This window comes from Hylaeus volcanicus, chromosome 2 (assembly GCF_026283585.1).
Source record: "Hylaeus volcanicus isolate JK05 chromosome 2, UHH_iyHylVolc1.0_haploid, whole genome shotgun sequence".
Classification (NCBI taxonomy): Eukaryota; Metazoa; Arthropoda; class Insecta; order Hymenoptera; family Colletidae; genus Hylaeus; species Hylaeus volcanicus.
This window is the reverse complement of record NC_071977.1, coordinates 21609900-21636889: the sequence shown is the minus strand read 5'-3', so window position 1 is coordinate 21636889 and position 26990 is coordinate 21609900. Positions and strand designations below refer to the sequence as shown.

Here is a 26990-nt window from a genome sequence, read left to right as displayed (position 1 = left end):
AACTACTCGCTTATAATGATTTCGATCGCTCTGATTTTGTTTCTAAGACAATACAATAGAGACCATGGAATATAATTTCATATTATAAACCATATTTTAATTTTTGTTTTTAAGGAATAACAGAACACATTTTCTATTCGTTATTGAAATACTCTGTTTTTGTTTCTAAAACAATACAAAGTTTCTAATAACTCCGTAAACAAAAACCAAGGAAGAATGAGACCATATGTACATCGAAATAACAGCACTCTTTAACTTGATACTATAAACAAAAACGTTAATTACAAGGACATTCTTTTGACATAATAAAATTCTTGTTCCTCTTATAAATTCACTAGCCATCTTTTTTAAACTTTTAAATTTTTCCCGGTATTTTTGCTCAAATGAATTGCCATCTAGTGGCGAATAAGCCGAACTAATTTTCGGAGTATGGTCAGCGCCTCTATCAGGAAAACGCCCAAGTTTGTCGTCGAATAGTTGAAGCTATCATTGCTAGATGGCGTTATTTCCATGGTATTTACCATCACCGGTCGGTACGTTACCACCATGTCGGTAAATGCTATGGAAATAACGCCATCTAGCATTAATAGCTTCAACTATTCGAGGACAAACTTGAGCGTTTTCCCGATAGAGGCGCTGACCAAACTCCGAAAATAGTTCGCTTATTCACCGCCAGATAGCGACAACAATTTCTCGCGGGAAATTTGAATGTTGTATTTAATTAAATTAAAATTCCTTAGAAGCATGTTTAGATATTATTAAGTAGTTTTGTATTGCACTATATATACTATTCCTAAGATAATTATTTGTAGGAGGAGTCCGATGGTCGAACAAAGAATGCCACAAACAGCGATGCCCAGGTTTCGTGTAAGTGAATGTATTTTACAGTCTACACAACAGTTACAAGTACAGTTATTAGTAATTCTCACGTTACATTTGTTTAATTTAGCGCCAACGAGTGTGAAACAGTCTTGTCCTGTGTGCATCGACAATTTGCCGACGGATTTCTACAACGTTTATTGCTCGGCGAGTAGCGCTGTCAAAGTAGCAATCAGACGATTGAATAAAGCAAGATTGTTACTGGATTTGCATGCGTCCCGGGAGGTTCAACGTCTACGTGCCACTGTCGAGTTCACTTTAGATTCGAGCTGCTCCTGTTCACCGTTAGATTCTCGTACGTATCCGATCTCTTTTTTTCTTTCATTTTGATCCGTAAATACTTCAACGACACATCGATGACTGAAACCACCAATTATATCAATATACATGTAACACGTACGCTGTTTTACAATATTCTTTTATAAAAAAATATTCCCTCGCAGCTGGAAGTCTGGCGTTAATAGTAAACAAGGACAACGACATTCTCGCATCCGGGGATCACAAACAGATACTGAACAATTCGTTTTCTGTGTACGGATTGCCATCGGTGAGCGGCGTGCCACGCGAGATAACAGACGCACGATCCGCGTGTCCTAATCAAACGAAGGATCAGTCAACGTACGTGGATCCTCCGGTCGGTGGTTGAACGGCGCCGGATATATATATATACTTTTTAATATTTAAATATGCAAAGCATCGGGAACAGTAAAATACTCGTTGTGTTTTGTGAAACGCCAGCAAGCTGTTTCGGAAAACTGCTTTTCGGAGAATTGGCCTCGCTCATCTGTAAACTTCGATCATAAAGATACGCTATTTGCAAACTTCGCGCAGGGTATATACATAATTCCTTCTTCTTTTTGTTTGTTTCTTTTTCTTTTTTTATCTACAAATATGTCAATCAATTATATAATTAATGATAGGATAAGTTATATGATAAAGTTATCACTCTCGTCGCAAATAAATTGTCATATAAGGGAATGATCGTTTCTTTCTTTAAACGAATCGACGAAATTGTAAATAAATACGAGAGAACGCTTTCGACGCAAATGTTTATCGGTAAACAACTGACATTACTTTTTCTGTATCGACGAGTGAACACGCAAGAAGGCGCATATCGTGTGTTTGTTGCACTTTTATTTATTATCTTTGTATCTGATCGCTACTGAAATAATTATTACAAATTAACAATCACCTTTCGAACTGTACTACATTAAATATTATTTTATTACAATGGATTTACGATTATTTATTTATTTAATTATTACGGCTTTCATTTTTTTTTTCATTATTTATTGTTATACTAAGTGTTTGTCATTTAATGCTGATCTTGAACTCGAATCGTATCTTTCGTAACTACGAAGTGCAGAATTCGATAATGTTCGCAATTAAACTCTTCTTTTTTTTTCTTTTTTTTTTTTATTACTCTTTGCTATCTACCGCGAACACTCGTGTGCCATTTTTTCTCAGCATTAAATATCAAACCGCAATCGTCTCTGGAAGTATCAACTATTTATTCACGTTGTACACAGTGAAATGCTTGTTTCAAATAAATAAAGACTATTATTGTTCGCTAGCAACTACACGTCGCGACGCTCTGCTAAAGTTAACGCAAAATCTAACTGCATCATCAGGAATGAAAAGGAACACGTTGAATGTTGATGAACTGGCAGTAGTAGCATTTTCATCGGTTCAGTCGGCTGCTGTCCGAGATTTTCGATATACTCGTTAACAACAGGTATTGTTGTGTATCCGCGCGAATAAATTATGCATATGCATAGAGAGAGAGAGAGAAAGAGAGAGAGAGAGAGAGAGAGAGAGAGAGAGAGAGAGAGAGAGAGATACTGGAATTCCCATCGCGGTCGATTAACATAACGAACGGGACGAATACGCTTAATAATACTTTGTTACATTAGGATCGTTATTCGCATAGGCTTGTCAGAACATGCGCTGAAAGGTATGTTTACCGGTAGTTTATCGCACAACGAACTATCGATTTCCAATCGATCCCGTCGAACACACACATACAATTTATTTTAACATTTACCGAATATTGGAAACAGCGTCGCCCAGGCAGAACAGAAAGTATCGGGACGAATCGTTTCGGCCCGATATCGTTGGAACGATGGTCAGACGTTGGCAGTAAATGCTCGAGCAATAGTAAATGCACTTTCGTTTCACAAAATATTATAACAGTACACTTAACGTTCGTAAGTACTAACATTATAAAACAGTATCGTATATATTATACTAATATAAAAAAGAAAAAACGTAGCGATACAAAAACTTTGATATGTAGTATCAATATGTTTGCAAGTTAAATCTTCGTTTGCAAAATATCCTAAACGGAAATCCACGGTGTTCGTTAATATGGATGCCTTTCTAGATTCGGGAATAGAACTAGAATTATTACAATCTAGAAGCTACACTGGGTCCAATACAAAATCTTTGATATGATAAAATCGATTTAAGCGTCGTTATCGAAAAAAGTAATAATAATGAAATAGTAATACCGTAGTGCAATACAATATTACATCGATATTGAATGAATGGTAGAGATACACGTATCGATGGAATAGTCGGACCAATATAAAAACTAACTCTAACATTAGGTTCCACCTGGGCAGTAATACTCATTATTTATTATCAATTTTGTCATACCAAGTATGATATTATCATTGACAGATGTCACACTACAGGAGGTGTCCGTAAGAAACACACGAAATACCAAGTGAGAAGTTAATATGAAACAAAAACAATTATACTTGTGCGTTTCATACGAAAAATGAAAGACAAATAATAGAGGAAAAAATTAATAACTACAAATAACATAACGATACGCTAAGACACGAGCTCTATATTAAATTGTACATGGATTTTATATTCCCTCCATCTTTTTTCCTTTTTTTTTTTTATTTAAAATATAGAGTATTAAATTGTTACTATGGTATTATTAAATCAGTCAGGTTTCCCGCAATACTGGCAAGCATTGGGCATTAGTATAATTAAACGTCAACCCAAACCAAGCAGAGTTGAAATAATATATATATTAATATGCTACTGTATTACACTTTATAAATATATATATTACTTGAATCTTATTAATTATCAGATATTACAATGTAATAAGATCAGACTCTAATTGAACAATTAAGGTAAGTCATTTTACTCTCGCTTTGATTTAATTTGTATACCGTAATAAGCACTAAAGTATCGCGTATCAAAAGTGGATTTAATATAGAGCCTGCCTTCTTCAAAACAATTTTTATAATGAAACCAATGACGTAAACAACGAATTTGTGAAAACAATTCACTTTGCCATTTTACTTTGACGCTAGCGCACCGAAGTGCAAAAAAGTCAACGTATGCTAATTTCAATTATCGAATGTACGTTCATAAAGGTACATATACGATCACCGCGTAACAAGTGCCATTTTCTTTGGCGATGTAAGCACGTTCATCGGATTCGATGACGAGCGTTGCGATTGTTGTTAACAATCGTAAATGCAACATAGATGCATCAGAGATAATAAAGGAACTTACGCGAACATCAGTATTACGATAGTCAATAGATTTTAGGTGCCGAACGATCGTTAATGGGACCGCTGGTTTTTCTAAGGGATGTTCCTCTTCGTATTTGATCCATCAAAGAGTCCCTAACCTGCAAAGGATCGATAATGGGCACGCGATTGCCCATAATACGTCTCACGCTTGCCGATTTACTCGTCATATTATTCCCTTGCATATTCTGTTGCTGTTGGGCTAGTTTAGCATTTAAAGTTTCAAGAAAACCAGACGGTGTTTTGGAATTTTTATTTATCTGCTGTTCGATGGAGTGCTTCCTCGAGGATTTCGGACTACTGCTTGTATTATTACCACTATTGGCATTGCTACCTGTTGTACTGTTAATAAGCTTAGCACTGAGAACCGCCATAAAGCTCTGACCTACTCCTCCAGGACCTTGCCCTTGAATATTTACACCTGAGTTGATCGTTGTCATTTGCATAGTAGTCGACCCACGTTCTTGGGAAGTTGAGCGAATTACTGCGCATGAACGTTCGACGGAAGTTCGAGTAACTTGTAACATGGTATTATGCTGTAATGTGCCAGACGCATTGTTATGCGATTGCGTCTGACCTGTAGTAGCCTTTCGTAAAAGAGAAGGACTCGCGGGGGTGTGACGTAATTCCGTAAGGGTCCTTACAGTTTCTGACACCGAGACAGATCTGCAATATGAAATATATATTGCGTTAAATCAGTGTTCCAGATGTTATGTAAGTGTTGTTATTTTATTTCAACAAATAGTTAAATAGAGTTGTCCCCTACCGCTGAGGAGTAGGGCTAGCTGTAGGCGAAGAACCTTCTAATAAAAATGCTGGCGGCGGAGGAAGATTCTCAGCCTCGTCGCAAGTATTATCGGTACGTTCATCGTTAGAACCTGATGACGGATTATTGAATGTGGCAGTTATAACAGTGGACGTGCGTCTTGTTGGCGGAGGAGGTTTGCTAGCTTGCTGTACCGATCCTCTGCGAACCATTAGAGTAGACGCAGCACCAGGTACGTTCCAGGCATTCTCATTTTGATTATGAAGCGAATGAGAATGCGGTATAGTAGTCTGACTTCCATATCCACTGCTGGATTCCACGCTAGACTCTGATGTTTGACTTCCACCGTCCTTTTCCGTAACTTCAGTCTATAAATAGTTAGCGATGTAAATATTTCTGATCATAAAAGGACTTATAGGACGTTATATGCATATGTTTCAACACATACCTTCTCAGTCCCTGGCGCTGCTAGTGATGCGGGCGGTGGAGGTAGCGGTAACTGCATCTCCTGAGCACGGGTTGCAGCTAAATTTGCTAATTCGTGCATGTTTACATACATTGGTTGCTGAAGTTGATGAGTTGCTAATTCTGTAATTGTACCATACTATTAGACATATGTTTCAAAATTTAAATGATCGGTAAAGAATAATACAAACCTTTCGCTAAGTGTGCTGGAAGCGGTAACTTCGGTTTGCCTCGAGGACTTCCAGGAGGTTCATTCTTCACCGGGACTGATGGTCGTTCTAAACTGGAACATCTGTTCGGTATTGGAGGACGATTACTACCATTATTTCTACGCAATTGTACTCTGGATGCTTGATTTGAGGAAGAAGAAACTGGAGAAGCAGGTTGACTGTGGCAACAGCCACTATTGTCTGGAGCTTGGAATGTGTAAACGCTGAGAGCTGGTCTCTGATGGCCTTTTTCGTAAGCTACAACAGTAATTAATAATCTTAAATAAATCGTAGATATTAACCACCTCTAATCTCAATATAATAAATACTAGTTGTAACGGATTTATAGGTGTGAGGAAATTTACTGGCAAGTTGCTATAATTCGTACTTCTTAAATTATTATTACGGAGTCGTCTCACTTTAGAGATTTAAAAAATGTCAATTTTTTGTTACGTATTTTTAAAACGTAAGGCATTTGACTTTGACTTGAGAACATTTCTCTAGGCCGTTTACAGTGAAAGTATGTTTTTCTCGTCACGGTGCGCGCGAAAACATATAAATGCTACTATTCATTAACTTTCTAGCTATAAAAATGGTAAAATCTTCTTTAAGGCCCAACAAGAATATGTATCAATTTATACTTTCTCTTTAAAAAATTTACAAAAATGATTCATATTTCGAGACGCTGAAGTGAGAATATCCCTTAAAGGAAATGAATTCTACTTTTTTTATACACAAATAATAGCAATAACAGTAATGTACATACCAGAAGATATCGTATGCGGCCGTTCATTGATTGTGTTCTGATTTTGCCTGTCGAATTGAACTGATGTTTCCTGTAAGTCAGGCCAAGTAGCAGTAGTTACGGGTCTTGTAGTACAACCAGTATTTTGATTAATTTGAGAAGACACATTTGATACCTACGACAACACAATTTAACTTCAGGGACATAACAAACATTTATGTCGTGTAGTATAAAACTTGATTTAGCGTTAAAAGTGAAAAGAAAGACGTGAAACACTAGCAGGCAACTAATTCCTAGCAACCTTACCTGATGTTCGGAAATGGGTTGCGTATACAATGTATCCTGAGAAGTGAAGCCAGAGTCACGGGAACTACCGTTTGCCAAGTGGCGCAGCGTCATCAAACCGCTGATGCTGGAGGGCCTGACACCGACAGACTACAACGAGTACAACATCGACTACCACATACACTAAGCCGATGCCAAATGGCATTCATGCTGTAATCTACGAGCAACTACTTGCACGGTATACAGCTAGTGCATAAACAGTGAAATTAATATGCCATGCATTATAAAGGCTATTATTCTTAGTACAACGACTAAGCATAGAGAAAGAAAACTTAATATTGTTTTTTGTACGGTTGCGGAGTTTTCACCTGAGAAAGCGATCTATGCCACGGATGTCCAGACGGGCTCGGATGACTTTTGCAAGAACCGCTGCTGCTACTAGTTAAAGAACTGATTGAACACATTGAACTTTTCCTCGATCCGAGAGATAAAGAAGGACTGGAAGGAGGTGTAGCGAGTGACCATTGAGTAACATCACAGCCTTTTATATCTGTTATGACTTGTTCCGATGCGGGTGGTAAATGATGCGGAGAGGCTGCGTGTCGTTGTAACTGATCAGAAACTTCTTGGAGATGTGTCAACTCCATTAGCATTGCAATTTCTTCATCCTGTGTTGTACATATTATTCGAGATAATATCGAGAAATTAAATCGTTAACTGTCTACTATATGGAATAAATTTTACTAACAAGTACTGGTTTTAAAAATCTGGCAAGAAGACAGAATCTGCCCCTTTCTTCGAGCAAGGCTGCACGAACAGCTCTTCTCTCTGTTTCTTCTAAACTTAGACGTTTTTCTTGGATAACAGCAGCAGAAGATTCTAACATTCTATTTAATTCAATGTCCCCCGATGTAGGTCCATGACTTTGCAATTGTCCTTGTCCATGTAAGTGTTGACCTTTACGTGCTTTTTTCTTTTGCAATCGTAAAGTATCTGTAGATCGCTTTTTCAATTCTGCTCTTACTTTCTTATATTCTAAATTAACATATGTTCAGATTTAATAACTATATAATAAGACTCATACTCAAATTTTATTAATAAATTTTGGACTTACGAAATGTCTTACCCACCTTTGGCATGTTCCTTATCTAAATTTATTAATGATTTTTTCCAATCTTCTAATTTTTCTTGAAGTGGTAACACCAAGCAATCCATAATAGCACTAATAGACAGAAATTTAAGTAAAAAGTTTGAATAATTAACGAAAAAAGAAGATTATTAAAACATAATAAAAAATATTTACCTGGTAAAAGATTTCATACGTGTTTCTACTGCTTTATGTCTAAGACATATCCGAGTTAAAGCAGTCCCAATTTCTTTTGTTGCACCTTAATTGTAAGCAATTCTTAATGTTACATTTATTTTTATAGAGTAATAGAATTGAATAATATGGATGACTAATTTACTGTTTTTTTAAGAGAAAAGAAACCAATATGTGAAGAAACTTCATGTGCTTTATAAATTTGATTAAACAATTTTTAATAACAAAAGAAATTAATATAAATTAATAAGTAGTTCATGGGAGTAATTTACCTCTTGCACTAGTTGCAGCATCAGCAATTTTTTGAAATGTTTCAAGATAAGCAGAAATAGCTAAAATAGCAGCTCTGAAAGACATAAAAACACAAATACAGTTAACTGTTATGTTATTATAAAATAATTGTTTATATCAATTATTACCTTAAGCATGAATGTAATTTTGTTGCCTTAGAGATTAAATCTTCCCACAATGGTGCTCCATTCTAATAACAAAAATATTTGAATTTATCCCTACTTATAGAAATATCTATTATGTAATTTTAATATTTTATTTCACATTTATATCGTAAACAGACTCAGTTATAGTTTAATGTTCATTTTTTATTGTAACTTGTATGATACAGAATACAACTGCGCATATTGAATACAGATAATGTAATCATATACGCCTACCTATTCTTTATGATTAGATGTTTTCATGGCTAAGAAATTAGATAGGTACTGTAATTATGATGTTAAGTCATAGATATGTTAACAGTTAGATTGTACTAAAAAATATTGTGGAAAAAGTCTGTACATATAACAGAATTTTTAAATATTTCTTTTCACAATTTATATATTCTGTAGTAACATTTTTTTTCTTATTCAAATAAAAAAGTAAAATATGCCTCTGAAATACCAAAAAATTAATTTTTAAAATGGAACACAAAAAACTTTATTATATATTTTCGAAGTACAATATTTTCTATTCTTCGTAGCATAGTATTTAAAATATTTGAGTTATCTTGTGGTAATACAAATAAGGCTTAAATATAAACCTGGATAATATATAAAATACACATGTTTTGTAAATAACCTACTTATAAAATTTAAATTTAGATTGAAGTATTGAAAAACTGTCCCAGACTAAGTTTATTGCTCTTTGTGGGATCATAACATTCTTACATAAATATTACGTTATACAATTTTTCATATCATGTTTGGAATATTATTTTATTTCCATTCGTTTCATTTCAAATAATATTTCGAATACTTTTATTCGAGTATTTATGCAGCACTAACTGTCGCGCAAGAATTTAAAAATATTTCGACGCTCGAAGAGCATGTGTAAATTAGCTTGCCCTCGTTCTACCGCGGTAAAGTATCTCAATGGTTTCAGAGAATAGCTTTCGGAATCAGGACATCGCCAACGCTTACAAGTATTATAAAAGAACGAACAGCAAAAAGGATCATATTTTATTTTCGATCGTATTCAATGATTTCACAGTATTTACGAAATATGGGTGTCGGAGGCATTGCATCGACAAACGCGTCTTCGCCTGCATCGTAAATTGTGCAACGGTATAACATCATACAAAAAACAATGAACAGGAAAAAAAACGCGGTCGAACGCCAAAACAGACATCGAGTAAAAACAACCACGGCGTTTCTTACCTTCATATCAGTTATAATCTGTTGAAAGAGACCACCCAAAGCACTGCACTCTCTCTCAATTGTTGCATCCATCTTTGAAGATCCCAAATTGTTTTGTTACTTGGCCCCAATAAAGTTCGTCCGCATCAGAATTGTCGAAGAGTTCACTTCTTGTCATCTGTACGAAGATGTACTGAATTCCCGTACGAATACTGGCGATCCATATAATTCGCCATTTTCGTAAAAAGAGAGAACAATTTGGAGTAACACAAGAAAGACACCGATAAAAAGTATATTTACATGAACTCGACCGTCGTATATGTCACGATTCGTTCCTACGCGGATTAATTCAAAAATCGGATGACTGTTATCGGTGATTTCACAGATACTTGCAACGAGATGAAATCATAACACTGATTAGCTTCGTGAAGAAAAATGTAAACACTAGGGACGGGTTCTTCGAAACAACGCACTCATCGCGACGATCAAGTATGGTTCGCGTTGGTTCGCGTCTGCGTCGATTCTGTTTTCGTTGCAATATCTAAATATCCATGGGTGCCCCCCTACGGCGACCCCGTTCTAGAACTTCAAATTGAGGATTCGGAGTGTATCTAATCGTTACACAGGGTAAAGATCTCTTTTTCTCTCTCTCTCTCTCTCTTTCTTTCTCTACCCCTTCGACAATCACTTCCGGAGAGTCGACTATTGAAAGAGAACATCCTGCATCATTGCTTCCTTCTTCTGATTGGTTATTCAACATAACGATAGGGAAATGTTTGCCACATGCATAAACGAGTACATGTACAGGGTGTTCCAAAAATGTTGTAACACCTTGAAATGGGTGGTTCGGGACAGTGATGGGCAAAACCCTAGAATTCGAATGAATTTGAAGTTTGTCGATATGTTTGTCTCTTTTCCTCTTTCGAACATTTCCCAGAGAAAGAAACGAGACAAACACATCGGCAAACTTCAGATTTATTCGAAATCTAGGAGTTTGCCCATCTCTGGCGTCAATGTCCTTCGATGCACGTCGAGTCACTTGTTCGGGTACGAGCGCGGCCGCTAAGCGCGTAACCTTCGCTACCGCGGCTGCTCCAACGGTATACGCGCGCTCTGATTGGTCAGTGTTTTCTGTTAATATCTCCTCAACGAAGCCTCGAACAACATTTTCGCTAAGGAAAAAGTTGTTTCAAATCACCTCCCGAACCACCCATTTCAAGGTGTTACAACATTTTTGGGACACCCTGTATATACTCGTGCTGTGTGAGGGGAAAGTCACTAGTTTCATCCATCCCCTCTCCTTTACTACTGCACTTTATTTTCGCGCGTCAAAGTGCCCCGCGCTTGCGCAATAGTAATGCATAGAAGCATCGCCAATACCGAAATAAGATTTTGTAGAGCCCTGGGTTATAGAGGTCTAAAAGATCTTTTTATTACATATTAATAACTTACAATAAATCTATCAGTAACTTATAATCATTGATAATACTTGTATGTATTAAATGTATTTCATTGCGTTTTGAAAGTTAATTTCGATACCTATAATTATAATATTTCTCTTTTTTGTATATCCTTGAATCAGCCCTGTACATGCATATTGCAATATGTAATATCCCTATTTGAAGAGAGTTAGTGACAAAAATATTTTCACGTATCGCGAGTGAAAGAAGTAAAAATAATGAGCCTTATAACAAAATATATCGAATCATTCTACGATATATTATTACAACATTCTATGATATTAATTGAAGCAATTCCGCGATTGTTTAAACCCACTGTTGTCGCTGGATTCGTAGCAGTTGTTTCTTATACGTTTTACCGTATTCGTGGTAGAAACATTTCAAAATTTCAAATTTCTTTCAATAATTATAATTTTACATTTATCGAACATTCATAGCCTTTTTATATTAATTTATCTTACACTATGTATAAACTTTATAACGTATTATCAATGCACAAGGAAATTTCACTGTATTCTGAATTAAACACTTTTTTTAATTGGATTACAGCTTGTTGGTATAAAAAATTCATGCATATATCAAAACAAAATTCAATGGAATTACAGGAAATTAGAAATTACAAACGCTCGTCTATTAGACATCGTAGCATAATCAGCCACAAAGAAATGTTAAATAACTTGGAATATGCGGCTGACGTAAATTAATTTTCTAGTTGTAACCTAATATTTCACAATAAAAATAATACAAATTTATATAAAAAATATTATACTTAAACATGATTTGTAAAATTTCTGTATCCTTTTTACTATATTACATAATGACGCATTCATAAATTATTTATGTTTTTTCAGAATTGCTTTGAAAAATTATATGCATTAAAATGCATTGATATAGTAGTTTACTGTCCACATTTATTAAATGTAAAGTCTCCAGTCAATGATTTGACACCCTTCCATCGCATTTGTCTACAAGGTCATACATGTCTAATAACATTCATGTTAGCAAAGGGTACATATGCAATAAAATAATAATGTTTTACTTTTGTTATGATATAATAAAATGCAATAAAACAACATACATATTTTCTTCAAATAAACATAGGTGGTGATCCTTTCATTACCACCGCAATAGGAGAAAATGCTCTGTGTATGGCTGTTTATTATTGCCTTAATTATCCAATGCAAAATGATTTTTCATGTCTTGAAATACTTCATAACACAGGTTGGGTTATTTCGAATGTGCAGCTTTGTATTTATAGTTCTGACATAGTTTCTACTTTAAATACAAAAATGTTTATCTTCTTTACAGGATGCAAATTCGGTTTTGAAGACAAATGGTTTGATATTTTGTTAGAAATGGCATTTTCTAGCAACCATACAAAACTAATGCAGTGGATGATTTTGCATCATAAGGATCCATTAAATAATATTTCCAGAAGTACCTCTACACCATATTGACCTTACAAAATTATAAACATAATTCATAAATACATTAAATATATACTTAAATTTTGTTACTATTACACATATTATATACTATATTCATTGTGGTACTTATGAATTATATAAAATTTAAGTTTTGATAACAAATTGTAACTAATGAAAATAAAAATATATATATATAGTTACTTCTGTTTCAATTGATACAACCAACACTAATTAGGTTTTAAAAAACGTTCAACCTAAGCAAAGTTTAAGTGGAAATACAAAAATTCCAGCAGTAGTTGAAATCAGTCAATAATATTTTTGTGTAGTTGCACTGTTTCATTTAAATGATTAACAATACCTATAACCTATAATAACCTATAATTTACAATAACCTATAATAGTAAATTATTGAACATTGAACATATATACAAACACAATGAAAAATACTCGGCTGTGCCCAGCGCTGATAGGAAAAATGATCAATTTCTCGATATAAAAATATTACATAATGCGGCATGTGATCGATTTACGCAAAACACTGATACATGCGTAATCTGTAATGTATAACATCCGTCATTATTTGATGGAAGTATTATCAAAGAAAAAGGTTAAAGGTTAAAAGTTAATTGTCTTCTTGTACAACATACAATGGCAAACACAGGTTTGTTAGTTTTAACAAATCCAACGAAAGTGAAAAAATTATTACCAATTATTAAGGAGCATGTATTAAAAACTTTATATATTCAATACTTCCCGGAGAAGAACCTATTTATATCGGGAAATTACACAGTTGCAAGTCCACAATGTAAAGTAACACGTTATGTCCAAACCATTACCAATATTTACACTGAAACGTCAGCAATATCTGCGCGACTCGATATTCGAGTTTTGCTTACAAGCATGAAAAATCCTAATTTATCTGTAATAAATACAAAAAAACCTATAGAGGTAGTGATCTTTGATCGAATTTGTAGTAAAAGAGAAGCTGATACATTTATGCAGGATTGCCTAGCTAATACATCTATGGACTGTAGCTTTGTTACCTTTAACGATGATCAGAAACTAGAAAAAGAAAGCCTAATCCCTTGCATTGAGGATGAAAAACTTTATAAAAGTGTAGTACTTGGTGGTACATTTGATCGGTTGCACAATGGCCATAAAATATTTTTAAGCGAAGCTGTATTACGTTGTACACAGCAGCTTACAGTTGGTGTGACTAATACAAATATGTTACATGGTAAGAATTTTGTATTCAACAATACTATGAAAAATGTGGTTCATATCAGCCACATTATAAAAATTATATGGGATGAGTCGGATGAACTGTTACAAGCAGTTGTCTTGAGGACCATTGATGATATCAAGAAACCTTATATTTAATATTGTAAAGATTGATTGGCCCTTTTTATCTGTATTATAAATAATTTTTAAAAATATAGCTTGTATCAGTTTATACTACTTATCTTCTATAAATTTGAAGTTAAACATTATTAGTGTTTTAGCTAAATAAATTGATTGAACGTTGTAGGAAAATTGTTATGGGAATTGATAGAACCTTGTTCCAAAAGGATACTGAATATTACGGAATTTTTAGAAGACATAGATTCAACATTAGTATATAATGTTGTTGCAATAAATGATATGTATGGGCCAACTAAAAGTGATCCAACTTTTGAAATGATAGTAGTTAGTGAAGAAACAAAACGTGGTGGAGAAAAAGTAAATGAAATGCGTGTACAAAACAATTTAAATAAATTAGATATTCGTGTTGTTAAATTATTAGAAGATGAAGATCACAGAGATCATGAAGAAAGTAAACTCAGTTCCAGTAATAATAGAATACGATTACTGGGTACAAGACTACGACCTCCTGTACGTATTAAATGTAATGTTATAAAATTGTTTTTGACATTACTATGTTTTTAGAGGATAGATGATAAACCTTTAAAACCTTATATTATTGGATTGACTGGTGGTATAGCAAGTGGAAAGTCGTCTATAGCTGATAAATTAGAAAAATTAGGTGCAGGCCTTGTAAATTGTGATAAAATAGCACACAATTTATATCAGCCTGGCAAAAGTTGTTATGATGCAATACTTAAAACTTTTGGCCCTACTATTTTGAAATCGGATGGATTTATCAATAGAAAAGCACTTGGGGATATAGTATTCCATGATAAAGCAAGTTTATTATATAATTTGATATTCTTTGCATTTGTACTGCATCATTTTTCCTTATTATATAATTGAAAATATAAATGTATTTCTAGGCACAATTAGATAAATTAAATAAACTCGTTTGGCCTATCATTTTGGATGAAGCAAAGAAACAGATGAATGATTTTTACGCAAAAGGATTTGATATAATTGTGATAGAAGCGGCTGTTTTAATTCAAGCTAAATGGCAGTACGTATGTCATGAAATTTGGACCTGTATTGTTCCACAGGAGGAGGTAAGTTTTCATTTTATTCATTACAAATACATATAAATTCATTACAATAAATAATTATACTATGCAGTTATCTCTTTAATTTCTAGGCAATAAAACGAGTAATAGATAGAAATGGATTAACTCCAGATGACGCAAAAGCACGAATCCAGGTTCAACCAAGTAATGTTGAACAAGTTAACGAAGCAAATGTGGTTATATGTAGCTTATGGAGTCATGATATTACTCAAATGCAAGTGCAGAAAGCATGGAATGAATTAATGGCATTTTTATCTGAACAAGTAAAAAGTTAATATATATATATATATTATTTATATCAATCAAACTTATAATTTGAATACAAAATTTCTGAAAACTTTATGATTAATATTGATTTTTCTTAATAAATTGGATATCAAATGTAGATTATACTTCTACTAAGTTCAAAATATATTTTTTTTACTTAATACTTTTTGATAAGGCATGATAAAGTCAAGGGTATAACTAATTTAATAAAGAATACGATTTTAATTACATTTTATAAATGACATTGTAGGGTACTAACCTAACCTAATTAAATGTGTAGGTATATACAGTACAAATTACTTTATTTTATAACATTTCTTATTAAATATTCTGTGATTATTAAAACATGTTACAATATGTATAAATAAAGATATAAACAGAACAATAATTATATAAATTTGTTATTATAATACATACTTTATACAAATAAAATAAACACATTGTATAAAGATACGCATTAATATTTGACGAATAATATGTTATCGCTTAAAATATCTTTTTCTTGTGGATCTGTGTAATTGTACATTTTCGTAACTACTGTACTTACGAAAGAAGAAAAATCAGATTTAAGTTTGTTTCCACCACTTTCTACATTGCACTTCACATGAGACACTTTCGCAAATGTTGATGCTATGTTTATAACAATGTAAAAAACTGTGATTGTAAAATATGAATATTAAAAAACATTACGAATCTGCAATATTATATTTACTTGTACTTACAAATAATTTTGGATATTTCGGGATTTTTTTTCTCAGGATCATAACAAAATATTACACATCGTTCTGGGCCTAGTTTTGTTTGATTAATAAAATAATCGTATAGTTGTTGGAGTTCTTTCAAACATTCGTTTGATTTTTCACTGTACACAAATATAACACCATGCAAATTTTTCCTTATAGCTGGCCAACAATTTTCGAATCTAAAACATCTTCGTATTATATGTTTTATATAATTAAAAAACATATATTTATTCTTATATACTTGTGATCTCCACTGCAATCCCACAATTCGATATCTTTTGTGACATGTTTATTATTTACGATTACGTTTTGTATTTCAAATTCCAATATTCGAACACCTTGCGTTGGATGGTAATCATACGGTATTTCTGTAGCATCAGCAAGAAAATTTGATATCGTCGTTTTACCGCTCTAAAAAATATATATCTTCATATAAAATTACTTAAATTTCATGAAAACTCTTACGTGTGTGCTAGTGATGTATTTTATTATTATTACATATTCTCATATATAATAAATAGAATAAAGAATAGAAAAGATTTATACACGATAAATTTATATATATTGTTATATAATTTTTAAATTAAGAACATTACCCTCACAGGTCCTACAACTATTAGTTTTAATGGTTGCATGTTTCGACTGTACTTCTATTTAATAAAGATAGCTTAGGATTGTACCTAAGTGTTTGGAAAATTGTTTCCATAACAACAGGTCATCCACTTGTATGGACTTCGGAAAGTAGGTCATTTTTTAAAAGAAAATACTTATCTACAAATGTAAATTTTTATAAACATGCCATTAGTTACGAAAATCTATTTATGTTTAAAAATACAAAATGAAAATAAAATCAATACCATTGTGTGCAAATGGAAAAAACAGCTTGAGAAAAATGATTCTTTCTGAAAAAGGGGAAATGCTATATTGATTTACGATTGAATTGCATTATATTTGAAAATGATCGTGTCATTTGACTTAATGTGTTCAAGGTAGATTACTGGTAGTGATAATGAAATAATTTGTAATTAAAGTATAATGGTCAATACTAAGATGTCACTTTATTGTAGATACAAATGAAATACATATATAAAAACATACATTGTTTCAATAAAAGAAATACAATGATTATTTTGATAGGATATCTGTGTCATATTATTTAGGAAATTGTCTATTTATATCATAACATTGAACGAATTCATTTTGTTTGAAAGAATACTTTTGTATGCCTTTCATAATATAACAGATATTTAAGTAGCATACATAATTGTGTACATACAGATGAATTCTATATGTTTATAAATATAAGTTGGGAAATTCTTATATAATTATTGCAAGATGTACAATTTTTAGAATCATTACCGCGATATGCAGTAATTCATATAATTATGAATTGAAGTAATAAAATTGAAACATATATTCATGTTATAGTATTACAATTTTCGTGATTACAAACGTTAATTATGTTTGTATATTGTTGTGGATATTTAAGCCATTGGTTGATCTTCAATTGTTACTTTATCATCTGGGTAGCATAAATCATATAAGGCCAAAAGTGCACATTTTGCTGCTATCTTCTTGGCATCCTTTTTATTTCTTGCTGTAATATGTTAATGAAAAAAAACAACAGCATGAAATAAACGCGTATCAATTTAGCGTATGTAAATATATTTTATATACAAAACATTACCTGTTCCAGTATATTCAACGCCATCAATTTCTACAGCAAGAGTGAACATTGTGTTAGGAGGATTACCAACACGATTTAGCTCTACATATGTTAAACCTGGTCTCATTTGATTCAATAACATAACAGGATGTATGTTTGTAGCATTTGGGGGAAGTTCTTTTTGGACTGGAACTTTTGGAGCCTGAGCAGAGATCTCTTTTTTAATTCCCTTAATAGGTGATGGTAATCCTGGCCTTGGGACAGGAACCGATGTTCCTTGATTGTGCCATTCAAGGAAGAGTTTATACAATGCGAAACTAGCCAAAGAACTCCATGGAATTTCATCACTTTCTTCAGGACTAGTATCCATTGGTGTTACACCTTCTTCGCTAGGTTCTTCTTTCAATGGAACAGGAGCTGTTTCTGTAGGTTGATTTGTTTGTCCATCTGTTTCGGCATCAATACGTGCTTTCAATGACGCTGCCGTCATTTTTTCAAGCAGTAAGGCTTTCAATGCATTTTCAGCAGCATTTTGTCGAGCAAGTGGCTTAGACAACCCTTGTCCAACATAAGTTTTACCATCAAGCTGTTTTTATTTACATCATATTAATAATTATTTAGTTACATTGTAGCTACATTCAGAAAAGACAACACTATTTTAAATACCTCTGCATGAACAAGATAAAGAGAGTTTGGCATTCCTTGTGTTTCAGGAAATGTAAATTGTACTCCAGCCTTCATTTCATTTAGTACCATGATTGCATTCTTTGGTTGTAAAGTCTTCCTTAAGCGTTGGTTCAAACGAAGTCGTTTCAATCTCTTATTTACCCTAACTAAACCCATATATTCTTTTACATGTATAACACAACAGGAGCATTTGTTAATTTTATCATTAAACAATATCAGTATACAAATGTTCACATTGGTGATTAAAAACGACACAGGTTCAACAGTAAATTACTGGAACGCACGGTATTATCTTAATCTTCAAATTTGCGCAGTGAATTGTCATCATTCTAACAATAGTTATTGATCAATGTATATACACGAATAAAAAATTAAACTGAATATTTCAAAAATATATTATCTTTCGTTAATATTTTAAGTATAAATGCTTTTTTCAATTCTGTTATGCTTGTTTTGGACAATACTTTACACATAAACAATGTGATATAGAAGAAGATAAATATTTTGCATATAGGTAAGAACAAAATAGTATTTGTAATACTTACATCCAGGTGCCTTACGCCTCCATCTTGGTTGCTGTTCTTGTATTTCCATTTCAATAATGTCAGATATTTCACTATCATTTTTTGCTTCAGTAGTATTATTAGTTACTGGTGGTGTAGGGATATTGTTAGTTGTTGGAGGAAGCGACGGAGTAGGAACTGTCGGTTGAGAAGGCGGAGTAGGTGTACTTTGCACAGCTGGTGCTGCTTGTTGCTGAGTGTGGGAAGTTTGTTTCAAAATTGGCTTCAATCGTTGAGGTTGAGGTGGAGCTTGAGACTGAAGCTGAGCTTGAGGTTGATTTTGAGGCTGAGATAGAGGTAAAGGTGGAGGTTGAGACTGAGGAGGAGGTTGAATTTGAGGTGAACTTGGTACAGATTGCTGTTGTTTCATTTGCTGCTGTGGTGGTGGTGGTTGCTGTTGCTGCTGTGGAGGTTTCCCTTGCTGCAAATTTCTTGGTGCCATTTGTTGCATTTGGGGTTGTTGCGGTGTTTGTGGCTTAAATGGTTGTGAATTTGGTGCACCACCTGACTTATAATTGCTCTGCTGATTAGGAGGGGGTTGCGACCCTTGAAAGCCTCCTTGCTGGTTGTACTGCAAAAAAATAGGGTGGGTCGCCGCTACACAAGGAACCTCTACGGTAGTGCTATCCCACCAAGGTCTAGCATCGTATATGTACTCGGAAGCAGTCTAATGCTACCCCCATAACTCATACCTACCAAAATACTTCTCTGGCCAATATTTTTTTACTTATAACTGAACCGAGTTTACACATGATTGAAAGCAATAAATAATGTATATAAAAAGTAATAAGCACGAACAATTACAAATCAAAATTTGTTTCAAAACAAATACTAATTTTACATGATATTGTAGCCAAAAATAATTTATGCATATTTGTGGAAACAAAATTGTTATAGCTTAAATTATACAAATAGTAAAGGTTGATAGTTAATACGAACTATTTTGTATTTAAAAGATAAATAGAAGTTCATTTTATAAAATATAAAATAAAAGATAATGTTAAGTCTAATAGGATATTTTGCAACTAAAAGTATGTTGTAGTTTCTATAGATGTATAAAATGCTCCTGTAATGAGAAATCAAATGAAACCACTTCAATCTGATAACTAGATGAAAAGACCTCTAAAAATGAATTTAAAAATTGTAATTTCGATTTCAATATAAAATCATGTTGCCATTTTGTTGAAAAATATTGAAACTACAAGCTTTAAGTCCATTATTAAAGGCTATAATATATCAGGCTGCAAGTAGTAATACTCCATTCCTCTCTGCATAAGCCTTCTATACATATTGTACAGGGAGTACAACATTCTCATAGATCCTGAATGTTCTATAGGATGTAACATCATCCTCTGTTTCATCTGTATTTTGTACGGAAAATATAGTTATTTAAAATTATAAACATTATTATAATTTGCTTTATTTAAACATCAGTTCAGTATTATCAAAAATATGGCTTGTGGCAGGCTATGCTATGTGGGTAACTGACGAACTAGTCCCTGGCTGAATAGACCTCCTCGGTATTGTTGTATAGCTACTAGTTCCTGCATTGCAGGGGAGGGGAAAGTAGGGACCACTAATTAGTACATGCAAATGGATGAAATATTGGAAACAACAAATGGAACAACTACACAGTTTGATCATGACGAATACAAATTATAGGAAATGATTTCCACCTTTTTTCATATTAATGCAGTTAATAAAAAATTCATAATACATGAATAAATTTTCTATATATAATTATCATTTGAATAATGAAATAATATAATTAAATTGCAGATCAAATAACTTATCTTCTTTCTAGAAGCCATTTGTTGAACCCTTCGTTTTAATGTTTACATGTAGAGTACTTGAAGAAAAGTGATACTTCTGAACCATTTAAGTTTTGCTTTAGCATTTCCAAACTCTTTTGCCAAAACTTTACAATAATATTTAAACTTTTAAAGAAAATTATAATAAATACTAAATAAAAATATAGTTTGTTGACAAAAAGGATAAATCAAAAATATCATAGCACAGTAACTTCAGAATCAAGTTCTCTATATGTATCTTGAAACAAAATTTCTAATAATAAAAAGGTTGAAAGTAAATAATTATACCAGCTTATTTTTATCTTAGAAATTACTTAATTATAGAGTGTTACATGCTCTCAAAAACACTCCACATATGTATTATTTTGTATACCAAAAGAAATGTATGATTGCTACTACCTTGTTCAAGTGTATACATATGCTTGTATGCATGAAACACTTCGTAATAGACTTCTGGTATACATACCAAACGATATTGTGGATAAGAATGAAACTAATATATTTTGGTATACGTACCAGAATATTACCAAAAAATGCTTCCACTATTCGCACTAGTATACTGAAATTTGTTCTATATATTTTTATATTTATTAAATGTATATTTTAAACTATAGAAGCAATAAATACATATGTACATATATTGTCTTAAAACTATTGCTATAAAGAGTTATTGCCATTTAGATTAATAGTTTCGTATATTTGAAGCATTTATACCTATTACCAAGAAATTTATATATTTTATTAAATTGATAAACACATGAAATTTAATTTGTGAATATATTTAATTCAAATAATTTTTAATTCATTCTTAATAGAAATAAAATTATGATGTTAAATCACTATTAGTTATGTACGGAAAAAATTGTTTAATAAAACACGATTATCTCATTGTCAATAACAGATATTAAGTAATATTTGATTTTTAGTCATAATTGTTACTATTACACTATTTTTGGTATGCAAATTTTTCTTTCAAATATGAATCAATCAAAACAATATTATATTTGAGCTAATGTGTTTTTTGGCTAACAAGAACAGACTATGAAGTGTAAGTCACTGATTTTGATGTGCTTTGATACGGGCCTTTTTCATTGAAAATAATTTTGTCTCTAACCCTATAATCATCCAGCTTGCTCTAAAATAATAATAAAGTAAAATCCTTAATATCTCGAAAGATATAGGTTTGTGAGCTGCAAATATATTAGTGGAAATTATTTGTTTTCTTAAGATGTACCCCTTCCCTTCAACCAAAATGGATTCAACACCATGACATTTGACCTTGACTTCTTCAAAAACAATTTTCTGAATTTATTTTCAATTAAAGTTTGTGCCAAAACATCAAAATCATTGACCAACACTTCATGGCTTTCCCTTTAAGATCATATGTTCAACTAATATAACCAGTTATATAAAATTAGCATCATTTTGTTTAAGATTTTTCTAAATATCATAGAAAGTATATCGCAATGAAATTATTGTTAAAACCAAGAAACTTACGGCGTTTTGTCCTTGATATCCTACATTTTGGTTATTTTGGTTTCTTGCTGTAAATTGAATGAAAAATATTATTAATATTGGTGTAAGGTAATGAACATTCAAAACTATATTATAGATACTCAAATTTTTAACGTTCTGTACCGAATACGAAAAGTATTTAGAAATTTGAGCTGAAATTGTGTATGTACATACACATATTTTCTCAAAAAAGAATTATTTTAAAACACAATTTCTGTAATATTTTTATGTAACTATTTCCTTTCCTAAAAATCATTAATAGAATATGAAATTAATGCGTCAAGATCATGTCCGTTCGAAGACGCCATTCACTAAAAGCCGGTATATAGAATATTGATTATGTCTATTAAAGCTATTTATATATCCGTAACCTATTAAGAGCAACACGCATCTTTATTATATGAAAATATTACAAAATTAACCATAAAACGGTACAGCTTACTCATTAGAAAATATAGCGTAACTTACCATTGGAATAGCCTTGGCTTTGTCTGCTTCTTGTATACATATCGGCTGTTAGAACTCTTCGTTCAATGACTTATATATAACTAATCGTAAAATATTACGTACAATAAAATTCTTTGTTATAATACACTCGGATCTCCAGCGCAGAATGCGGTTACTTCACGTGAAAGACGTATGCAATTAATCTATACAGTTTACTCACGAATGCTGGAAACGAATTACTCTCGTTACAGAGAAGAAGGAAATGACGTTGTTTACTGTTGTCGGAAGTGGAAGTTCTGCCATATTGGTTATCGAACGTATGCTTTAATGATCGCATCATTTCGTGAATTTAATCGAAGCAGATTCGAATAAATATGTAATTATTCTCATTATATTTTTATTAAAGAAATAGCGTAAGTACAAATAAAACAAAGCGTTTATTTTGTGTGATTTGATCCTTTCTCTGTTGGTATTTCGAATGTGACGCACAGCTGTCGATGACACTGGATGACACACTTCCGTGCGCTAAATGTGGCGCACAAACACAATTCCAATTCTCTTTTATGAAACTGTAACGTCGATTTTATAATACTTTGTGAACAAACACCGTGTAATAAATTAATATTCGTGTTAATTTGTAACATTAATATTAACGTAACCATAAAAATATACTATAAAAATAATACTAGTACTTTGAATTATATCCTTACCTGGCATTCGTACTAATTGTAAGCTGTATTGTAAACAAATATTAGACAATTGTTATTCGAAAAGGAAGTGTTTCTAGACACTTATTTAAGTATAACTATAATTTTAATATTTACAGTAAACGTGACTTGTAACAATTATTAATGTTTTCATTGGTTTTATAAAAATATACCTTATATATAATTGCATATAAATAAAAAAGTATAATGAAATTATGGGATACCGAATTAAGGAATGTTAAGTAGTTATGTTGATCGCAATAATAAGAATTGTAACATATCTTACAGGTTTTAATAATTTTCTATCTTAATAAAGTTGTATTACAATATAATATAAACTTAGAGCAATCCTTCCATTTCTTGCATAAATTGCATATATGCGTCATCTTTAGTTTTAGGTTGAGGAGTTCGTAACGGTTGTGCTTCTGGTATTCTCTCTGTAAGTCTAGACAAAATACTTGGTTTCTTCTTATCGTCCCTTTTCACGCGAAGCGAAGTAGGTAAAAATCTTGTAACATCGGCAGCTAAATTTCTAATTTGAGGTTTTGCTTCGATAGTTGTAGTACTTTTGCCATCTTTGTCTTTTCTATTAATCAATTGTGGCGCAGCAGAAAGAACATTGGGTGTCTTAGGCTGTGACCCTGTTCCGGATTGCGTCTGCATTTGAGGATTTCCTATATTTGTCATATTTGATAGATTTGGCATTTGCATTTGTGGTGGAGGCATTCTAGGCATGCTTGGTGGTCCAGGCCTTAACATCCTTGGCATTCCTGGTGGTGGACCTAGATAATAATTTCAGTTTTCAAACATAGTGTTATTTAAAACTGATTTACTGAGTAGTAAAGAACAGCATAAATTACGAAATATATCAATATTGTACTGAAGAGGATCAAAATCATTATTCGAAACTTTTAATGAACTGTGCTTGTTAGCGTTATACTTATTTATATTGTTTGTAATATCCTTACCAGGAGGCAACCGAAGTCCAATGCGAGGTGGTGGTGGAGGAGGCATTCTCAAATGTAATGGTGGTGGTGGTGGTCTGTACATTAAAGGATGTGGAGGCAGCCCCATAGGAGGCATTGTATGAGGTTGTGTGTGAGAATGAGAATGCGATGATGCATGCTGATTGTGATTGGAAGAGTGATCTGATGCTCCTGGGGGTTCGAGATCTTCTTCCTCTGCTTTATTATTATTAGATTTATTACTGGATTTTGAATTAGAATCATTTTCTGCCTCAAGCAACGATAATCGAGCGTTCAAGTCTTGAGCTCGTTCAGTTTCACGTTTTTTATGGACGACTTCCATTTCACGCATAAATTGATCGATATCTTGTCCTGCCATCGCCAACATTTTTTGCTGCAAAGTAGTTGGCTTTACTTTCGACATGTCCCTTTCCTTTTCTTTATCCGTTTCTTTCTCTTTATTGTCTGATTCTTGCTTGTCTTCTTTATCATCCGCAAATCGGATTGTCCTTGATTTTGGTGTTGGTTCTTTTACCTGCATATAAATTATGTAGTTACAGTGAGTAATTGTGTAGATTAATTACACGGTAAGGGATACAGCAAACAAGTATGATAGAATAACTACAAATACCAACCTTTTCCGATACATCTTCATCGTCACTCGATAAATCGGGGGGAGGAAAGGGTGGTACACCAGGTGGTTCTTTATTAGGTGCTAATGTAGGTATAGAGGGGGATGTTGCATATGCACTTGTTTTTTTCAAAATGCTTGGCGGTATTGGTATATTCATAAGAGGGTGATGTGGTATGTAATGTGGATGAGGGGGATACATGTGTGCTGGTGGTTGCGGCATATCTGGCAATGGTATTTGCGATGTCAAGGAACCTGAAAAAGTATTCATTATATGACAAATAAACTGCTTCGATATTCTGTATATATATAAAATGTTTAAATATACCTGAATACATTCTGGATATGTCATTACCAGCAGAAGGTAAAGGAATTTCATCGACTTGTACTTGTTGTGCATGTCGCACAGCTTCAAAATAAGAAACTAAGTCTATTCTTCTACGTTCATATTGTATCAATTGTTCTTTTAATTCAGACCATTTCTCTTGATCATCTTTTGCCTGTAAGCAAAAAATCATGAAAAGTGAGATACGTATAACATTGTATAAAATTATTACTTTTCAAAGTTAATTTAATCTTACCAATAACTTTTGAAGAAAATTGTAATTGTTACGTTTGAAATACTTACATACATTTTTAAAACACGATCTAGGGTCTCCTTTAGCTTTTTCCTTTTATCTTTCAACACTTTCTCATTGAGAGGCGGTGGTTGCATGACATTGTATTCTAAAAGGTAAACAAACCATAACTTAATATTACAGAATATTAATGATGTTAACAAGTTTAAAAAACAATAAATTCATGCTAACCCATTTGATCTATTTTTTCCATTTCTTCGATGATCTGAGCAGGATCTTTACCCTTTAAAACAGCTGCTCTGACTAACTGTCTTTGCTTTTTATTTTTCTTTAATTCCTTCTTACGTGCTTCCTTACCTATAATACATTTATTAATGATAGAACATTGTTTGGAAAGAAAAGAATTATTTGGTTATGTTTTTTACTAACGTGCTTGGTCCGTGGGATTCATATACTTCCCACTTTTCGTGGTATTTATCGAACGGCGACCCATGTTTGTTCAATTAAAAAGTAATTGCAACGTATTTTTATACTATTTCTTCACAAATTTTCTGTTACACTAATCATTATTTACATTCTCCGTGACTATAGATTCGCCATTAATTGCTTCACCGACGATCAGACGCTGACATTTTTACAGCAGGTTGGTGGTACAGCCGACTATACATGAAGCATGTACAGGGTGTCCCAAAAATGTTGTAACACCTTGAAAGGGGCGGTTGGGGAGGTGATTTGAAACAACTTTTTCCTTAGCGAAAATGTTGTAAAGGAAAACACTGACCAATCAGAGCGCGCGGATACCGTTGGAGCGGCCGCGGTAGCGAAGGCTACGAACTAAGCGGCCGCGCTTGTACGCGAACAAGTGACTCAACGTGCATCGAAGGCCATTGACGCGGCCGCTTAGCTCGTAACCTTCGCTACCGCGGCCGCTCCAACGATATCCGCGCGCTCTGATTGGTCAGTGTTTTTCATTAATATCTCCTCAACGAAGCCTTGGACAACATTTTTGTTAAGGAAAAAGTTGTTTCAAATCACCTCCCCAACCACCCTTTTCAATGTGTTACAACATTTTTGGGACACCCTGTATATTCAGGAAAGCCATCGCTCACTGAGCCGCTCTATGAGCGGGTTTTAGTACCAGTGACGCCATCTATGGGAAAACGCCCAAATTCATAGTGAAAATAGTTCCCATCGTTT

General features: G+C 33.0%; 6 protein-coding genes across 10 annotated transcripts in view; 3 read left to right on the top strand and 3 right to left on the bottom strand.

The window, feature by feature from the left end:
* LOC128872719 (murinoglobulin-1-like) overlaps positions 1 to 2114 on the top strand; it is a 29249-nt gene extending 27135 nt beyond the window's left edge. The window contains exons 24-26 of the mRNA XM_054115694.1: positions 813 to 867; positions 950 to 1174; positions 1323 to 2114. Coding sequence (XP_053971669.1) covers positions 813 to 867; positions 950 to 1174; positions 1323 to 1525 — 483 coding nt within the window. The 3' untranslated portion in view covers positions 1526 to 2114. The remainder of the gene's footprint in view (positions 1 to 812; positions 868 to 949; positions 1175 to 1322) is intronic.
* Positions 2115 to 3308: 1194 nt separating this feature from the next.
* On the bottom strand, positions 3309 to 10441 carry LOC128872720 (protein MTSS 2-like). Of its 4 annotated transcripts, XM_054115695.1 has the most exons (14): positions 10159 to 10441; positions 9880 to 10070; positions 8647 to 8708; positions 8500 to 8573; positions 8210 to 8294; positions 8037 to 8128; positions 7655 to 7941; positions 7275 to 7574; positions 6928 to 7056; positions 6643 to 6796; positions 5859 to 6134; positions 5651 to 5790; positions 5203 to 5570; positions 3309 to 5102 (listed from the first exon to the last, which is right to left on the bottom strand). In XM_054115695.1, the coding sequence occupies exons 2-14, from the start codon at positions 9949 to 9951 to the stop codon at positions 4442 to 4444; spliced, it is 2700 nt and encodes an 899-aa protein (XP_053971670.1). In that variant the 5' UTR covers positions 9952 to 10070; positions 10159 to 10441; the 3' UTR covers positions 3309 to 4441. The 4 variants fall into 4 exon arrangements, with proteins under 4 accessions (XP_053971670.1, XP_053971671.1, XP_053971672.1 ...); XM_054115696.1 differs by having other exon boundaries at positions 6643 to 6712; positions 9880 to 10441; XM_054115697.1 differs by lacking the exon at positions 6928 to 7056 and having other exon boundaries at positions 9880 to 10440.
* An 841-nt stretch (positions 10442 to 11282) lies between these two features.
* LOC128872722 (uncharacterized) lies at positions 11283 to 12954 on the top strand. Of its 2 annotated transcripts, XM_054115701.1 has the most exons (5): positions 11283 to 11687; positions 11868 to 12013; positions 12170 to 12326; positions 12420 to 12539; positions 12627 to 12832. In XM_054115701.1, the coding sequence occupies exons 1-5, from the start codon at positions 11537 to 11539 to the stop codon at positions 12773 to 12775; spliced, it is 723 nt and encodes a 240-aa protein (XP_053971676.1). In that variant the 5' UTR covers positions 11283 to 11536; the 3' UTR covers positions 12776 to 12832. The 2 variants fall into 2 exon arrangements, with proteins under 2 accessions (XP_053971676.1, XP_053971675.1); XM_054115700.1 differs by having other exon boundaries at positions 12420 to 12954.
* A 254-nt stretch (positions 12955 to 13208) lies between these two features.
* On the top strand, positions 13209 to 15598 carry LOC128872721 (bifunctional coenzyme A synthase). The gene is made up of 5 exons (XM_054115699.1): positions 13209 to 13982; positions 14274 to 14617; positions 14672 to 14926; positions 15016 to 15198; positions 15285 to 15598. The coding sequence occupies exons 1-5, from the start codon at positions 13394 to 13396 to the stop codon at positions 15486 to 15488; spliced, it is 1575 nt and encodes a 524-aa protein (XP_053971674.1). The 5' UTR covers positions 13209 to 13393; the 3' UTR covers positions 15489 to 15598.
* A 167-nt stretch (positions 15599 to 15765) lies between these two features.
* On the bottom strand, positions 15766 to 17205 carry LOC128872723 (intraflagellar transport protein 22 homolog). Its single transcript, XM_054115703.1, has 4 exons — positions 16820 to 17205; positions 16465 to 16634; positions 16203 to 16402; positions 15766 to 16110 (listed from the first exon to the last, which is right to left on the bottom strand). The coding sequence occupies exons 1-4, from the start codon at positions 16856 to 16858 to the stop codon at positions 15938 to 15940; spliced, it is 582 nt and encodes a 193-aa protein (XP_053971678.1). The 5' UTR covers positions 16859 to 17205; the 3' UTR covers positions 15766 to 15937.
* A 49-nt stretch (positions 17206 to 17254) lies between these two features.
* LOC128885003 (serine/arginine repetitive matrix protein 1-like) lies at positions 17255 to 26439 on the bottom strand. Its single transcript, XM_054138735.1, has 13 exons — positions 26223 to 26439; positions 26025 to 26150; positions 25844 to 25941; positions 25544 to 25715; positions 25220 to 25470; positions 24588 to 25119; positions 23966 to 24401; positions 23623 to 23645; positions 22448 to 22494; positions 19122 to 19806; positions 18556 to 18722; positions 17911 to 18475; positions 17255 to 17820 (listed from the first exon to the last, which is right to left on the bottom strand). Exons 1-13 carry the CDS (start codon positions 26284 to 26286, stop codon positions 17708 to 17710), a joined length of 3279 nt encoding a protein of 1092 aa, XP_053994710.1. The 5' UTR covers positions 26287 to 26439; the 3' UTR covers positions 17255 to 17707.
* Between the last annotated feature and the right edge of the window lie 551 nt (positions 26440 to 26990).

Excerpts from the sequence above, each read along its gene's own strand:
- LOC128885003 (XM_054138735.1), bottom strand. The coding sequence starts at position 26,286 with ATGGGTCGCCGTTCGATAAATACCACGAAAAGTGGGAAGTATATGAAT. Across the intron at positions 26,151-26,222 it reads GAATCCCACGGACCAAGCAC|GTAAGGAAGCACGTAAGAAG; the intron begins GTTAGTAAAAAA and ends AATGTATTATAG. Across the intron at positions 18,723-19,121 it reads GAGGCGTAAGGCACCTGGAT|TTAGGGTAAATAAGAGATTG; the intron begins GTAAGTATTACA and ends ATATGGGTTTAG.
- LOC128872721 (XM_054115699.1), top strand. The coding sequence starts at position 13,394 with ATGGCAAACACAGGTTTGTTAGTTTTAACAAATCCAACGAAAGTGAAA. Across the intron at positions 14,618-14,671 it reads GTACAAGACTACGACCTCCT|AGGATAGATGATAAACCTTT; the intron begins GTACGTATTAAA and ends CTATGTTTTTAG. Across the intron at positions 14,927-15,015 it reads ATATAGTATTCCATGATAAA|GCACAATTAGATAAATTAAA; the intron begins GCAAGTTTATTA and ends ATGTATTTCTAG.
- LOC128872720 (XM_054115695.1), bottom strand. The coding sequence starts at position 9,951 with ATGGATGCAACAATTGAGAGAGAGTGCAGTGCTTTGGGTGGTCTCTTT. Across the intron at positions 8,709-9,879 it reads AGATTATAACTGATATGAAG|AATGGAGCACCATTGTGGGA; the intron begins GTAAGAAACGCC and ends TTTTGTTATTAG. Across the intron at positions 5,571-5,650 it reads CAGCGCCAGGGACTGAGAAG|ACTGAAGTTACGGAAAAGGA; the intron begins GTATGTGTTGAA and ends AACTATTTATAG.
- LOC128872723 (XM_054115703.1), bottom strand. The coding sequence starts at position 16,858 with ATGCAACCATTAAAACTAATAGTTGTAGGACCTGTGAGG. Across the intron at positions 16,635-16,819 it reads TAGTTGTAGGACCTGTGAGG|AGCGGTAAAACGACGATATC; the intron begins GTAATGTTCTTA and ends TATATTTTTTAG. Across the intron at positions 16,111-16,202 it reads CGAAATATCCAAAATTATTT|CATCAACATTTGCGAAAGTG; the intron begins GTAAGTACAAGT and ends TTATAAACATAG.
- LOC128872722 (XM_054115700.1), top strand. The coding sequence starts at position 11,537 with ATGAGCCTTATAACAAAATATATCGAATCATTCTACGATATATTATTA. Across the intron at positions 12,014-12,169 it reads ACTTGGAATATGCGGCTGAC|AATTGCTTTGAAAAATTATA; the intron begins GTAAATTAATTT and ends ATGTTTTTTCAG. Across the intron at positions 12,327-12,419 it reads AACATTCATGTTAGCAAAGG|GTGGTGATCCTTTCATTACC; the intron begins GTACATATGCAA and ends AAATAAACATAG.